The following is a 12,865-nucleotide window of genomic DNA, read 5'->3' on the forward strand; positions in this document are numbered from 1 at the left end:
GATTCTACTACTATTCTAACTAATTTCTGTGTGCAAAGGTCACGCAGGTGATTGTTGATCTGGCATTATTATACAATACTATTATTATTGATGAAGATGTTGCTGATGCTGATAATGATTAGGGGGATGGGTTGCATCTGATGATCATGAGCTCTACAGTAAACAGTGTAACTCTGAGCATGTCCCGCAGAGCTCATGGCATGTCCACCCCCTCCGCGGACTCCGCGCTGCCCCTTTATCTGCAATCATACTGAGTGTGAGAGTCACCCAGCACAGGCTGAGCACAGGACTGAGGAGGACAGGAGAGGCAGGAGCCATGGCCGTGTTCTCTGCGCTTCACTTACTCTTTCTGTTACAGCTGGTAACATCGGCACTCGCCCAGGTAAGAGATGCGGGACCGATCGACTATTAACCGGCCGCTTCTGCTCATTGCTTGGGATCTTCATATCCACATTTGACGGGTCGATTGATTGCTGCCTAATAATATCCAGGCTGAGAACTTTAGCGCATTGTGGAAACAAGATTAGTTACCATCAGTGGATAGCTAACGAGTTTGTAGCCTATGTATGAAAGTATTCACCTTTTATTCACTCGTTTATGAACGCTTTTCAATGCATTGTTGACTGACTGTAAGTGCAGCGATTTCTACCTGACCCTTCATTATGATGTGTAACTTCAAGTTAACGTCAGATATCTTACTTGAATAAATCTCATCATTTAGATGTTACAACGTGAGGAAAAAAACAGGTTACCTTAAGAAACATTTTTTTTTCACAGTGTAACGTGATCGCCACACAATGGCATCTTTGTGAGAAGTTTGCAGTGTTTGCCCACTTAACTCATCTCACTTCATTTGTGCTCATCATGTTGGTCATTTTCTGCCTGAATATTTAAAACTGCCATTTGAATCCCTTTGTGACCAGTTAGTTCACACTGATAAACAGATTTATTTTGAGTTTTTAATTTTAGTCGTGTTTGGACAGGAGGGCAGTTCCTGGGAAACATACACTAGCCTATATGAGCTGAGAACAAAACACCTCTGGGATTCCTTTCTGAGCTTTTTACATTTCCTCTTCTGATTATTCTCATTCTTGATTTTGTGTTTGCATCTGCTGCAGAGGCCGGGTCCTCGAGGCACACTGGGAACGCCGGGGCCACCAGGACCCCCAGGGAAAGATGGCATCGATGTGAGTTTAGACACAGACACATTATATCTATATTCCATTCCCTTTATTAGTGTTTATCTACTTCACATTTTAGCCGAAAAAGCGAAAGAACTTCGAAACATTTGTTTTTGTTCTCGGTGTCCCGAGATTTTTATAAATGCCATCATGTGAATTAAATAACTCTCATCATTAATCTTCACGATTGGCAAGGTCGGGGAATTTTTTTTTTCATTTTCTAAACACCATTGTATTGCAATGTAATGGTTTAACTGTTTAGACAAGCCATGAATCCTTACAGCCGTTTACTTGTTAAAGGAAAAACTCTCAGGAATTTACGCATGCAAACGATGAAAGCTGTGAATGTTTCCTCAGTAAACGAAAATCTGCTTAGCGCAGGCTGTGGCAGTGCAGTGACAGAGAGCCCATTCATTCAGCCTCAACTCAAACACACGCGTCTAGAGTTTCCCCGACCCCCTCCAGCTCTCTCTCCTTCTCTCCTCTCAGTGTTATTCAGCTCAGAACAGCTTTCCAACACAACCTGTGTTCATACAGACACACTTTATGACTGTAGATGAGTGTCTAAAGTAGTTATGATTGAGAAACTCAGATTCTGTAATCTCTGCAGGGAAAGCCTGGCCCTTCTGGACTTCCCGGAAAGCCTGTGAGTATCTCCTGATCTTCTGTCAGATCTTCTCGTAACTTGTGAATCCTAGCACTGATTTACTTTGCTGGTGCAGTGCTAAAGATGCCTCACATCTCTGACGATTCAATGCTTCTCTATGTAGATTTTGTATCAGTAATGAGGTAGACTAGAGTGTCATTTTTTAAGCCAGTCCAGTGTCGACAGCAGCCAAAGCATATTGCATTACGGCCAAAGACTAAACATGAATCTTTTTTTGTGAAGATGCAATAAATAACATGTCAACATAAAATCGAGACACTGCTCATATAGTGTAAGATGCTGTTTTACATCAGTTTGTGTTTGGATGGCAGGGGCCGAAAGGAAAAGCAGGTGTCCCTGGGGCCGCAGGGAAGCCGGGACTGCCTGGTCTTCCTGGTGTGGATGTAAGTCAAGAAGTAACAGCAGCATTTTCAGTGGCACACACTAACTCTGGGGGATTTTTAACCTCATTTATATAAAGGAAATCACTTAAGCACTGTAAATGTTGGCGTCTGATCATGAAAACGTCATGTCCTGTAGGGTTTGACCGGTCCGGACGGTCCAGCTGGCAAAGATGGACCCCCAGGAGCAGCAGTAAGTAACTCTTCTGTTTTTTATAAGTTGAGTAAAATGAGTCCCTCCACACCTGAACATAACCCGTTCACCCACATTTCAGTTTGGAAGTGTCGTTATGGCTAAAGCTCTTCTACTGTAGTATTTGTCTCTGAATCTCTTTTTATTTAAGGGAGCCTATAATGAACCTTTTTACTAGATGTAATATAGGTCTCTGGTGTCCCGAGAATGTGTCTGTGAAGTTTCAGCTCAAAATACCCCACAGATCATTTTTTATAGTATGTCTGGGGAATTGGATTTTGGTTTGTGAGTAAAAACGCGCCGTGATCGTGTGTGTACCTTTAAATGCAAATGAGCTGCTGCTCCCTGCCTATTTTCCAGAAGAGGCTTCAGATACTTCACAACAACAAATCTGGAGAATCTTACGCAGCTAAAATGTTAGAAATGATGTTAAATAAATAATAAGCACATTCAGATAATCTACCCAATCAGTGCGAAAGGAGGCTTATATAGAGCCAGTTTTTCCAGCATCCCTCCTCCATCCCAACTCCTCACTCTCAATTATTCCTATCCTAGCCAGGGATGGGAATGGGGGTGGGTGCTCTGGGTCCGGCCAAATTCCCCGCTCGGAGCCCTCCTCTTTGACAAATACACATATTTTATACTATATCTGATTATATGTAAGTGTGAGCTCCAGTTTTGTTCTTGTGAAGTATCCGAAGCATGAGCTGTAAAGGCTCCGCCCTCTTCTGGAAAGGGGGCGGGGAGCAGCAGCTCATTTGCATTTAATTGTACAAACACGATAACGGCGTGTTTTTGCGCACACCAAAATAAGGGAAAGTGGACATGCTATAATAAATGAATCGCCAGTAGTGGTGTTCTGCCTGTTCAAACCAGAGTCGGACACTGATGGAGAGACTTCCAAGGAAGAAGTTGCAATGTTTTTGAATGTTGTTAGTTGATGAATTTATGTAGTTGTTGTGGAGTTAACTTTATTCAGCTTATCGATTAGCACGTTCCGTCATGATCATCTATGAATTGTTGTACAGGTGCTCATGTGGGAACTGTAGTTGGATGTTGGTATCGATCCATCTTTCAAAATCAACTTTTGTGCAAATCCAGCGTTGAACTGACCCTCGTTTGCCACCAAACTCCTTTGTAGTTTTGATTTTCAAACAACCTTTTGTGGTCATAAATCATGTCTTCAGCACAGTGTGCAGCCACCAGCAGATCCTTAGGCAGTTTTAATGAGGATCAGGTGACTTCAGATGAATTCCTCCTAATCCAGCTTGGAATGTGAAGTCCTCTTCCCACCACAGGTTTTCTTTTAATTAGTTTCTCGGAATCAGCTGAAATCACCATCATTCTGTGTGGCTGATAGCAGTGAGCTGTGAATTGGGAAGTTAATGTGATATTTAATAACAGAGAAAATGTGTTGCATAATATATGACATTATCTGACACATACAGAAGGACGGGATTTACATTACTGTGGTCCTCATTATGAGGCTATTTTACTCCAAACGAAATTGAAATTACAAACTCTGGTGCCTATGGAACATTTTAAATCTATTATTCGGTCACTCGAAGAAGACTCACTGATTTGCAATTGTTTTTAAGTGTTTAAATTGTATATTTGTTGTTTCAATCTGTAAGTTTTGACTGTAACTGCTGTCCATTCTGGGCCAGGACTCTCCTGTGAAAGAGATTTTTAATCTCAGAGAGATTTTCCTGGTTAAATAAAGGTAAAAAAAAAAATGGCGAGAGGCGAACTGTTGAGAAATACTATTATTTCTATTATCAACCCAATTTTGTGTAAAAACAACTCCATCTAATCAAATAGTGAGAACAAAAATGAATTGTCACATATGGAATGTTACATAGAGAAATGTTTTGTTTACGACTAAAAAGAAAATAGATAATACGATCAAAAGCGTAAAGGCTGCAGTGTTTGGTCCCGTTCAGTAACCACAGCACTTCACAGAACACCCGACCCGACCCGAACCACACCTGAAGTCAATCTACCACATCAGGTAGACAAGAAATATTCATTTCCTCATGTAACTCAGGCAATCAAACCAAAATTAGGTAGTCTGAGTTGATGCATTTCAGAAAAATAGACACGCAATAATCTGTTGTGTAAAAGATAACAAACTTCTACCGACATCATGTGAACAATCATCCAGGCTATTATGAACAAATGTGCATAAATCACACCATAGGCTATACAGCCCCCTTAAGGTCTACTCTCCATAAATTAAAAGAATAAATATGAAAACGATTTCCGATTTCAATTCTGCTTATCGATTCTGATTCTTATCAATTCCTAATTTCGATTAAATTAGGTTAAAAAAAAAAAAACTTAGATATCATTCACATTTAGTCTTATTGCAAAACATTTATTTGTAGCTGAATATCATGAACAAACATCAACCGGCTAAAGAACGCTTAAGTTTGCCTGTGGTTTGCAAACACCATAGAAAAACAACTAGTCTAACTAATATACATTTCAAGCATTATTAAAGCATTATTAAAGACAAGTAAACACTTAGTAATTAAAAAAGAACAAATAAAAGAATAGCAATAGCAACAAAAGATACAACTGAACAAAGATATGATTGAAAAGAACTGTTTTAAGATTTCCAGGTGTTCGGGTACAGAAACTGTAATCACATGTAAAATAACACTGCACTTTATAAATAAAATATACATTACAAATATAGTTCCAAAAGATATTCAGCCAAGAACGAGTGAATTTTCTCTTTGTCTTTTATTGTTTGATTAGTGTTATTGTAGAGACGGCAGCAGGAATATTAGGCTCACGGATCCAATACACTGTTACACACGCCTGCAGCTCTGAGAACACGTGCGGGTCGTCTCGCGCTTCAGTGGTTTAAAATCATATCGAAATGCTCACAAGGGAATCGATAAGAGGAATCCAAATGTTTATTTTATAACAAGTATCTGATCCTGACCTCAATATTCGATTCCAGATTCAGAATCGATTTTCGATTCCCAACCCTAGTGGCTACAATGCTCAACGCTGCAAACCGCGTAGTAATTAGAAACCTTTGGCGGTCTTCACACTACAGTGCGTGAACACAAGTCAAGTCATCTTCATTTATATAGCGCTTTTAACAGTGTAGATTGTTTCAAAGCAGCTTTACAGAGATAAGCGTATAATTTAAGGTAACAGAGATTGTTTTGGCTTTATAGCAGTTCTTTAATAAAGTTATTTTCCAGCTAAAGTTAGTTTTGATTGATTCGCTTCCGTCGCAGCGATCATTAGTTTTTAAATTTGGGGCCGCTAAGACGACACTATTCTCTCTACACAGACTTTAAACTTTAAATGTGCGTGTGGATATATGTGCGCAGGTTTGTAATTCCCTACAAACCAAGCCTAAACAAAGTACTGGTCTTTCCCTATAAATTTTGATACAGAATTTTATTTTATTTTGTCACTTCGGGGTAGATACGCGAAACGAATTTTCCCGAGAAATAAGCACGGGACACAAATAAGCACAGGACCGTTTGAGAGCAGCTGCCTATCGGTGGGTATCGAACTGAGTCAAATTAGTCTTGGCTATTGGACTCACAGTCCACCCGTGTCTATTGATTCCTGACCATCATCCATACCACAAATGACAACGTAAATATTATTCCACCCGTTACATCAACTATTAGCGGTTCACCCGTCGGGCTGGTTAACCCCCTGCATGCCCTTACGTTACGCCGCTGCCTGGAGCTGTAGTGTTGACAGCTGACTGTGGGATGCATGAGATCGAGTAGTATGTCACTCACAGCACAGGAGTTTGACTGGTTCCTTCATTGGGAAACTGTTTCTGTCGTCTCTTTCTCAGCTGCCAACTGAGACTTACTATTATTATTGTGATGTTTTTGTAGGGAGACCCAGGACCCCCCGGACCAGATGGACCCTCTGTATGTGCCAAGCATGAGTAAATCCACTGTAAACACAGTCATATGACACTTCAATCATAGGGTTAAAAGAGAAGTTCTTCAGTCACACCTGAAAAGTGTAGCTCCTTTATCATACGAAAGTCTCATAAACAATTCAAACCGACACCATTTTCTCATGCAAGCAGACCACCATCACTACTGACACTCTCAAAACATCAGGAAAAATGCAGTATGATGTCATGATAACAAACATTCCCAGGGCTATTCATGAGATGTCCTCTCTTGTCGTCCCCAGGGAAGAGGCAGACCAGGAGCTCTGGTGAGTACAGCCTGTCAGAAACAAGGAGAAGAGGAAGAATTAGCCCAGTAATGGCCCTGCGGTCTCAGTTCATGTGCAGCCACCATGAACCCGGGGCCTAATATTGATTCAGTATATTATCCAGCACGGATACTCCACAGATGTAAATGCGTTTGCTCTTCTCTGATCTCAGGGTCTTGCTGGAGAGAACGGGCTTCCAGGTGGAGCAGGACCTCAGGGGCCGCCGGTGAGTGCGCAAAAATATGTTGTCGTTCATTTGTAATGGATCTCCTAGAACGCTGTCTACACTACACACATGAAAAGCACACGTTCAGCTACAGTGATCAGTAATGCTGGTCTGTGATTGGTTGTAGGGGCCTGAGGGTCTTCCAGGACTTCCTGGTCCTGCAGGCTTAGATGGACCTCCTGTAAGTACTTGCATCTCAAACTAAAAGTGCAGAAACACATTTATTTTATTTTAATAATCCAGTTTTATGTATCATCCTCCTCCTTTTAGGGACTTCCAGGAACTCTTCCTGAAGGCAATGGCGATCTGCTGGTGAGTTAAAACCCCTGTACTGTCCTCCAACACTGTGTGTCCAGCACACACACATCTATCTTCACATGTACGGTCTTACACAGTGTTGAGAGCTCTATTGTAAGTGTAATCCCGTTATCAACACACATCTCTATTTGATCTTCCTTCAAAATGACTACTGCGTCTGAAGGAAGAGTTTCCTTAATAGGAAGGATACATCTTCAGCGGTCTTGTTTTTCTTTGCATGCAGATTGATTGCATCATTGTCTTGTTTGTAGTGTCCGGCCATCTGTCCTCCGGGTCCTCCTGGACCGCCCGGGATGCCTGGATTCAAGGTACTCATGATGATAAAGCATGTGTCTCTCATTACAGAAGATATCACAGATTGCTGAGCTGCTTCTAATAATAATAATAATAATAATAAGTCTGCTTCTGTTTTCATTTAGGGTCATACAGGTCATAAAGGAAGCAAGGGAGAGCTGGGGAAAGACGGTGAGAAGGTGAGATTTTACCACCCTTGGAATACATTGAAACACCATTCTAAAGCTTTCCAGAAATTGCACTGAAACATTTTCAGAAATGTAACAGAAGCAGAAAACAGCTTGTTGTAATGTGTTTCTATCTGTGTCTCTTCCCATCAGGGTGATCAGGGGCCGCCTGGTCCTCCGGGAATCCCAGGGACAGTGGGATTACAGGTGGGAATAATTCACATGCTGTTTTACTCTACCTCAGCTGGACATGCTACACTTACCAAGGCCTTAACTATGTCTTGAACATTTGGGGGAGGGGGAGAATTAAAGGGAATAAAGAAAAATATAGTAGGAAAAGAGTTTATTGTAATCAATTTGAATTATTTTCAAATAAATTTACACACATTCACTCTTAACCCTCTTTGGTATGCATTATGTTCTAACCATGAAATATTTTTTTCAAATATTACATGAAATACATGAAATTACATGAAAATAGCATACATTTCAATCAATGAATCATCATACAAATCCAAAAAGATTTTTGAAAAAAAGATTTTGGGGGAATACTTAGGGAAATATGGCAACGCTGTACCACAATGGAAAATGTAGTTTTTCTATAAAATTATTATTGTCTTTTCTGTTTAATTGCACATTTCTTTTAGAAATTGATAGATTTATATACTTGTAACTCATGCAAACCAAAAATAAGTAGATCCATACCCTAAGATTTAATCCCAATCATTCCCAATCTCATCCTCACTCTCAGCACATGGAAGAGCTAACTCTGCACTCAATATTGCCCTTTCCTTAAAATATTGCTGAATTCATTTTCTGAAAAGAAGAATCATTTTGTTATTTATACATAAATACAACTATACTACAATAAACACTTCAAATAAATAAATAACTGCAATCATATTATTGAGGCTACTATAAAAAATCCCAATGGGAAATACATTACTGCAATTCCACTGTGGTAAAGCGTTGCCATATGTTAACATTGATATTTTCTTAATTTATAGTAAAACTGTGTTAGACAAAGTTGATTTGTGAATAAAAATATTTCATTTATTTATTTATAAAAATATCTAATTTACTTATCAAAGATGCTGCAAAACAATCCCCTTTTAGAAGAGATGTTTAGAAATGAGGTTAAAAGAGCATTTTGTGGTGCTCTTCGACAGCAGATAATGAGCAGCAGGTGCGAATGCACTTCAGTCTTTTGCTGAGAAGCCGAGCCGATGAGCTGGCTGCCCCGGCGGGTCGCAGCAGATGTGGCGACGGGACGTACGTCTCCATTCCCTCCTTCAGGGAACAGGGTTACCATACGTAACCGAGATGTTCCCTATCAGTCGGTCACTCTTGTTGTACGTCGTGAGCAAAGCCAGGGCTGGGTCTGCCTCCTCCAGGGGCAGCACTTGCAGGTTCACCACCTGGTCCCTGAAGGGAGTGGTAGGAACCTTGGGCACATAACCAGGCCGGGGTCTCAGTACAACATGGTTGTCTAGGCACGATTCATCAACTGAAAAGCAGGTCCTTCAGTGCCTTGGCCTGTATGGTAGATGCCCACAGGCCTTGTAAGCCTTGCCGGTTAAGTCCGACGAGCACTTACAGGCCCGGGAAGGGAGACACGGTTCTCCGCACCAAGTGGTGTTAGGGCACAGTTGCATAGCAACGGCCCGCTCCACTGGTGGGATACGCGTGTAACCCATAGCCGCCCCGCCATCAAGGGCGGTGAGGGAGGAGGAGCCAGCGGGACGGTTTCTGGCAGTAAAAGGTGCCGTCCACGCCCCCGTGAGCTCCTCATGCTCCTCCAGCCTCGAGGGCTCGGGACACGGTGGAGGGTTCCACACGAGCCCGATCCTGTTGGCGGTCCGGGAAAGCATGGCCATCATCTCTGGGTCTGACTCGGGCACGAATCGTCATCTGCAGAGAAGTCTGATCCATCCTCCGATGCAGCGACCGACATCTGTTCATCATGGGGAGCGCCGAAGGAAACGACTGGTACACACCTCGTGGATTGTCCAGCATGTTCCGACGGCGGCTGCCTGGCTGCGGAACGTGGGAGGCATGAGGGTTCCCAGGGGGTTGGTTCCCTGAAGGAAGCGTGCTCACCGTAAACCTCAGGTCACCTGCACTACTGCCTGAAGCAACCCTCGGAGGAGGGTTAGATCGCGGCAGAGGCGCGGGGACTCCGCCCCTTTGCAGGAACGAGAGTCTCGACCGAAGCTCCGAGATGGTCATCTTCCCACAATGGGTAGATGACTCATCCACGAACACAGCCTCAGCACGCTTAATACCCAGACACGCAATGCAGCGCTCGTGACTATCCCGTGATCCCAGGTAACGACCACATCCAGAAACATCCAGGTGGAGTGGCACCTTTAAAAAGACGCACACTGCCCGTGTAAGCTCTTTTAGAGACGGCTCTACTTGGTGCTGAAGCACGCAGGGGAACGGTCACAGTGAACACAGACAGGAATGTGCACCTGTCGTGCGCTGTCTCTCTTGCTGGCGATCTTACCAGCCGTGAAAACAGCCTTTCAGCACTCTCCTGGCGCACCTTACCAGCTGTAAGAACAGCTTTTTTGTTTTTGCTCAATCAGAAAACAAAAAAGACAGAGAGAGAGAGATCGATCACGCTGCCGCGCTGTGTCGCCCGCACCAGTTGCTGGAGAGGTCCCGCTGAGAGCTCGCTCGTCTTGAAACACTCTGTTTGTAGAGAACACAGCATCGAAGTGCTCGGCTCCGAAGCAAAAAGCTGAATTGCAATCGCACCTGCTGCTCATTATATACCCGCGCTGCGTGGCTGAACAGCTGATGCAAATGATTGCACGCCAATGTGCATTGGCTCGTTTAGTTTCACTCGAAATAGATCGGCCTCTCTGGCGAGATTCCTATTCGTCGGTCACGATGTACGTCGAGAGTGACTGACTGATAGGGAACAGTAATGGAGCGCTCCAGATAAGTGTTTTCCAACCTTTTTTTTTTTTGTTGCCACGGCACAGTTTTGATGAGTAAAAAATCCCATGGCACTCCACTAACTACTAAAATAAACGAAATTGCACAAACATGCATTGCTGCAAATAGCATATTAAAACTGGATATTATTTTAAAAATAGTAATCACATGTAATGTGAAACGAGCTTAAGTCAGGTAGGGTCACAATAAGGTCACATAGCCTAGGTAGTTATATGATTTTGTTGGAGAAGATGATAAAACAACAAATTTAGCTACATATCATTGCTGTTGGGCAGAAAGCTCATATTTTTTAAATAATTAAAGTCATCAAATTTGGTATTGTGGTTGTATATATGGTCAGACACATGCATGTGTCTTTATAATACTAAGATTTTATGAAAATCAAGCTCAAATGGAGTTACGAGGTTTTTGACCGGCGAACGACAGTGATATATGTTTTGTCCATCGCTGGAACAGTGTCTTCTGAGGCAGTCAGTGAACTGCATTACGTTTTCATCAACTTACAGGTTAAGTTTATTGTAGCTATATGGGTGCCTGGTTTTTCTTGCCGTTGAATGCATTTAGACAAAATCATATGATATAAGAGATGAAGCGCTATGCATAGTATATTTAAAACAGTATATTGGCTGAAACTTGACGGCACCAGACTAAGACTCTTCTCTGCTCTTCAAATACAAAAAAGCAAACAAAAAACATTAGCCTTTAAAGACATAGTGTTTCTTGAGTAAAAATAATGCTGTACTTATTCAAACATCAGTTCATTTACCCTTGCGTTGCAAACACACAGAGATGCTCCAAACTGTATGTGGCACTAATAGAGACAGGGTGGAGTAATGAGGTTTGACTGACAGCTTGAGGAGCCAATAGAGTCACAAGCTCTTTTAAATGCTTTTTATTGGTTAAATATTTGTATTTTTTTTTTTTTTGACACCTGGTAATCTGATCATATTAGTGGTCAGCACTCAAAAGTCAAAAGTCTCATTGTTTATTGCTTTTATAAAAGCAATATGATAAAGCCCTGTGTTAAATAGTTCTGTGTAGAAGAACACAACGGAACAGAAAAGAGTAGGATCACATATTGACAATTGCCAATCAATGGAATCTTTTAAAATGGCAACTTCCCAACTGTCCTATATTGGCTACTGTATTTTACAACTGCTTCAAAAGTGTCTGTGACGTGAAATGTGGTGCATTACTTTATTCAAACATAAACCCTATTGTGTGTTGTGGGAAATGGCGTAATTTTAGGAGCTGTTTTTTTCCTTTCATTCATTCTTTTGTTTGCACTGTCCCTGAAGGGCTCTCGAGGGCTGAGGGGTCTGCAGGGTCCCGGAGGACCAGTGGGAGACAGAGTAAGACCTCAGTAACGTCACACTACACGTGTCCTCAGCGCACAGCTCATTCAAATACATTCAGTCAGAATATGCAGACTGATCTCCAAACATCACGTGCATCTACTTCTGTTTGTAGGGATTGCCTGGTTTCAGAGGAAAACCTGGAATTGCTGGCGTCATTGGAAAATCCGTGAGTGTTTCACCCCTCTTTACTTAAAGTTTGCACATTATTCTCATGAATGTGTATGTAAGTGCCGCAGTGAATCTCATCAGTAAAGGTTTGCTGTGTGTATCTTCTGAATAGGGTGATGCTGGTGAAAGAGGACCTCAAGGTTTCAGAGGGCCCAAAGGAGAGATAGTAAGAAAACTCTGTCATCATATTACTTATTAGATGTAGTCACTTCTAGTTTATATTCTAGGCTTGTTCTTCTGTAATATTTTCAATGTCATCCTCTCAATAGGGAAAAATCGGCCCTAAGGGAGTACCTGGAGGTGCAGGACCTAAAGGCGAACCTGTAAGGAAATGTATAATTTGCAGGCTGTTATGATGACTGTCAGATTTCCCCATAATAATGCTCTCTGTGGATCTTAGGGCATCCCTGGCAGGGATGGGAAGGATGGGACTCAAGGACTAGACGGTGAAAAGGTAAATGTTTCCTAGGCTTCCTTTCGCTGTGTCAGAAGGCAGTGACGCTCATGGTGTGTGTTTGTGTCCATAGGGGGACGCTGGTAGACCTGGAGTACCTGGTGAGAAAGGACCTAATGGTCTGCCTGTACGTATTCTCATCCATCACACTGTTGAAAAGCTAAGCACAGATTAAATATTAATATGAGAAAGGAAATATGAATAAGATATGATGTAGTTGATGTGATTCTTTTGTCATTCATGCTTGTTTAAAAAACGGTTTAATTCACCTTTTGGT

General features: G+C 42.0%; 1 protein-coding gene across 1 annotated transcript in view; it reads left to right on the forward strand.

The window, feature by feature from the left end:
• Positions 1–218: 218 nt before the first annotated feature.
• col9a3 (collagen, type IX, alpha 3) overlaps positions 219–12,865 on the forward strand; it is a 30,763-nt gene continuing 18,116 nt past the window's right edge. Inside the window, exons 1-19 of the mRNA XM_081386351.1 lie at positions 219–382; positions 1,119–1,187; positions 1,792–1,827; positions 2,160–2,231; positions 2,368–2,421; positions 6,303–6,338; positions 6,613–6,636; positions 6,809–6,862; positions 6,990–7,043; positions 7,133–7,174; positions 7,432–7,488; positions 7,600–7,653; positions 7,795–7,848; positions 11,907–11,960; positions 12,079–12,132; positions 12,247–12,300; positions 12,404–12,457; positions 12,535–12,588; positions 12,662–12,715. Of these exons, the coding sequence (XP_081242477.1) occupies positions 317–382; positions 1,119–1,187; positions 1,792–1,827; positions 2,160–2,231; positions 2,368–2,421; positions 6,303–6,338; positions 6,613–6,636; positions 6,809–6,862; positions 6,990–7,043; positions 7,133–7,174; positions 7,432–7,488; positions 7,600–7,653; positions 7,795–7,848; positions 11,907–11,960; positions 12,079–12,132; positions 12,247–12,300; positions 12,404–12,457; positions 12,535–12,588; positions 12,662–12,715 (996 nt within the window). The 5' untranslated portion in view covers positions 219–316. The remainder of the gene's footprint in view (positions 383–1,118; positions 1,188–1,791; positions 1,828–2,159; positions 2,232–2,367; positions 2,422–6,302; positions 6,339–6,612; positions 6,637–6,808; positions 6,863–6,989; positions 7,044–7,132; positions 7,175–7,431; positions 7,489–7,599; positions 7,654–7,794; positions 7,849–11,906; positions 11,961–12,078; positions 12,133–12,246; positions 12,301–12,403; positions 12,458–12,534; positions 12,589–12,661; positions 12,716–12,865) is intronic.

This window comes from Scardinius erythrophthalmus (assembly GCF_964197995.2).
Source record: "Scardinius erythrophthalmus genome assembly, chromosome: 15".
Lineage (NCBI taxonomy): Eukaryota > Metazoa > Chordata > Actinopteri > Cypriniformes > Leuciscidae > Scardinius > Scardinius erythrophthalmus.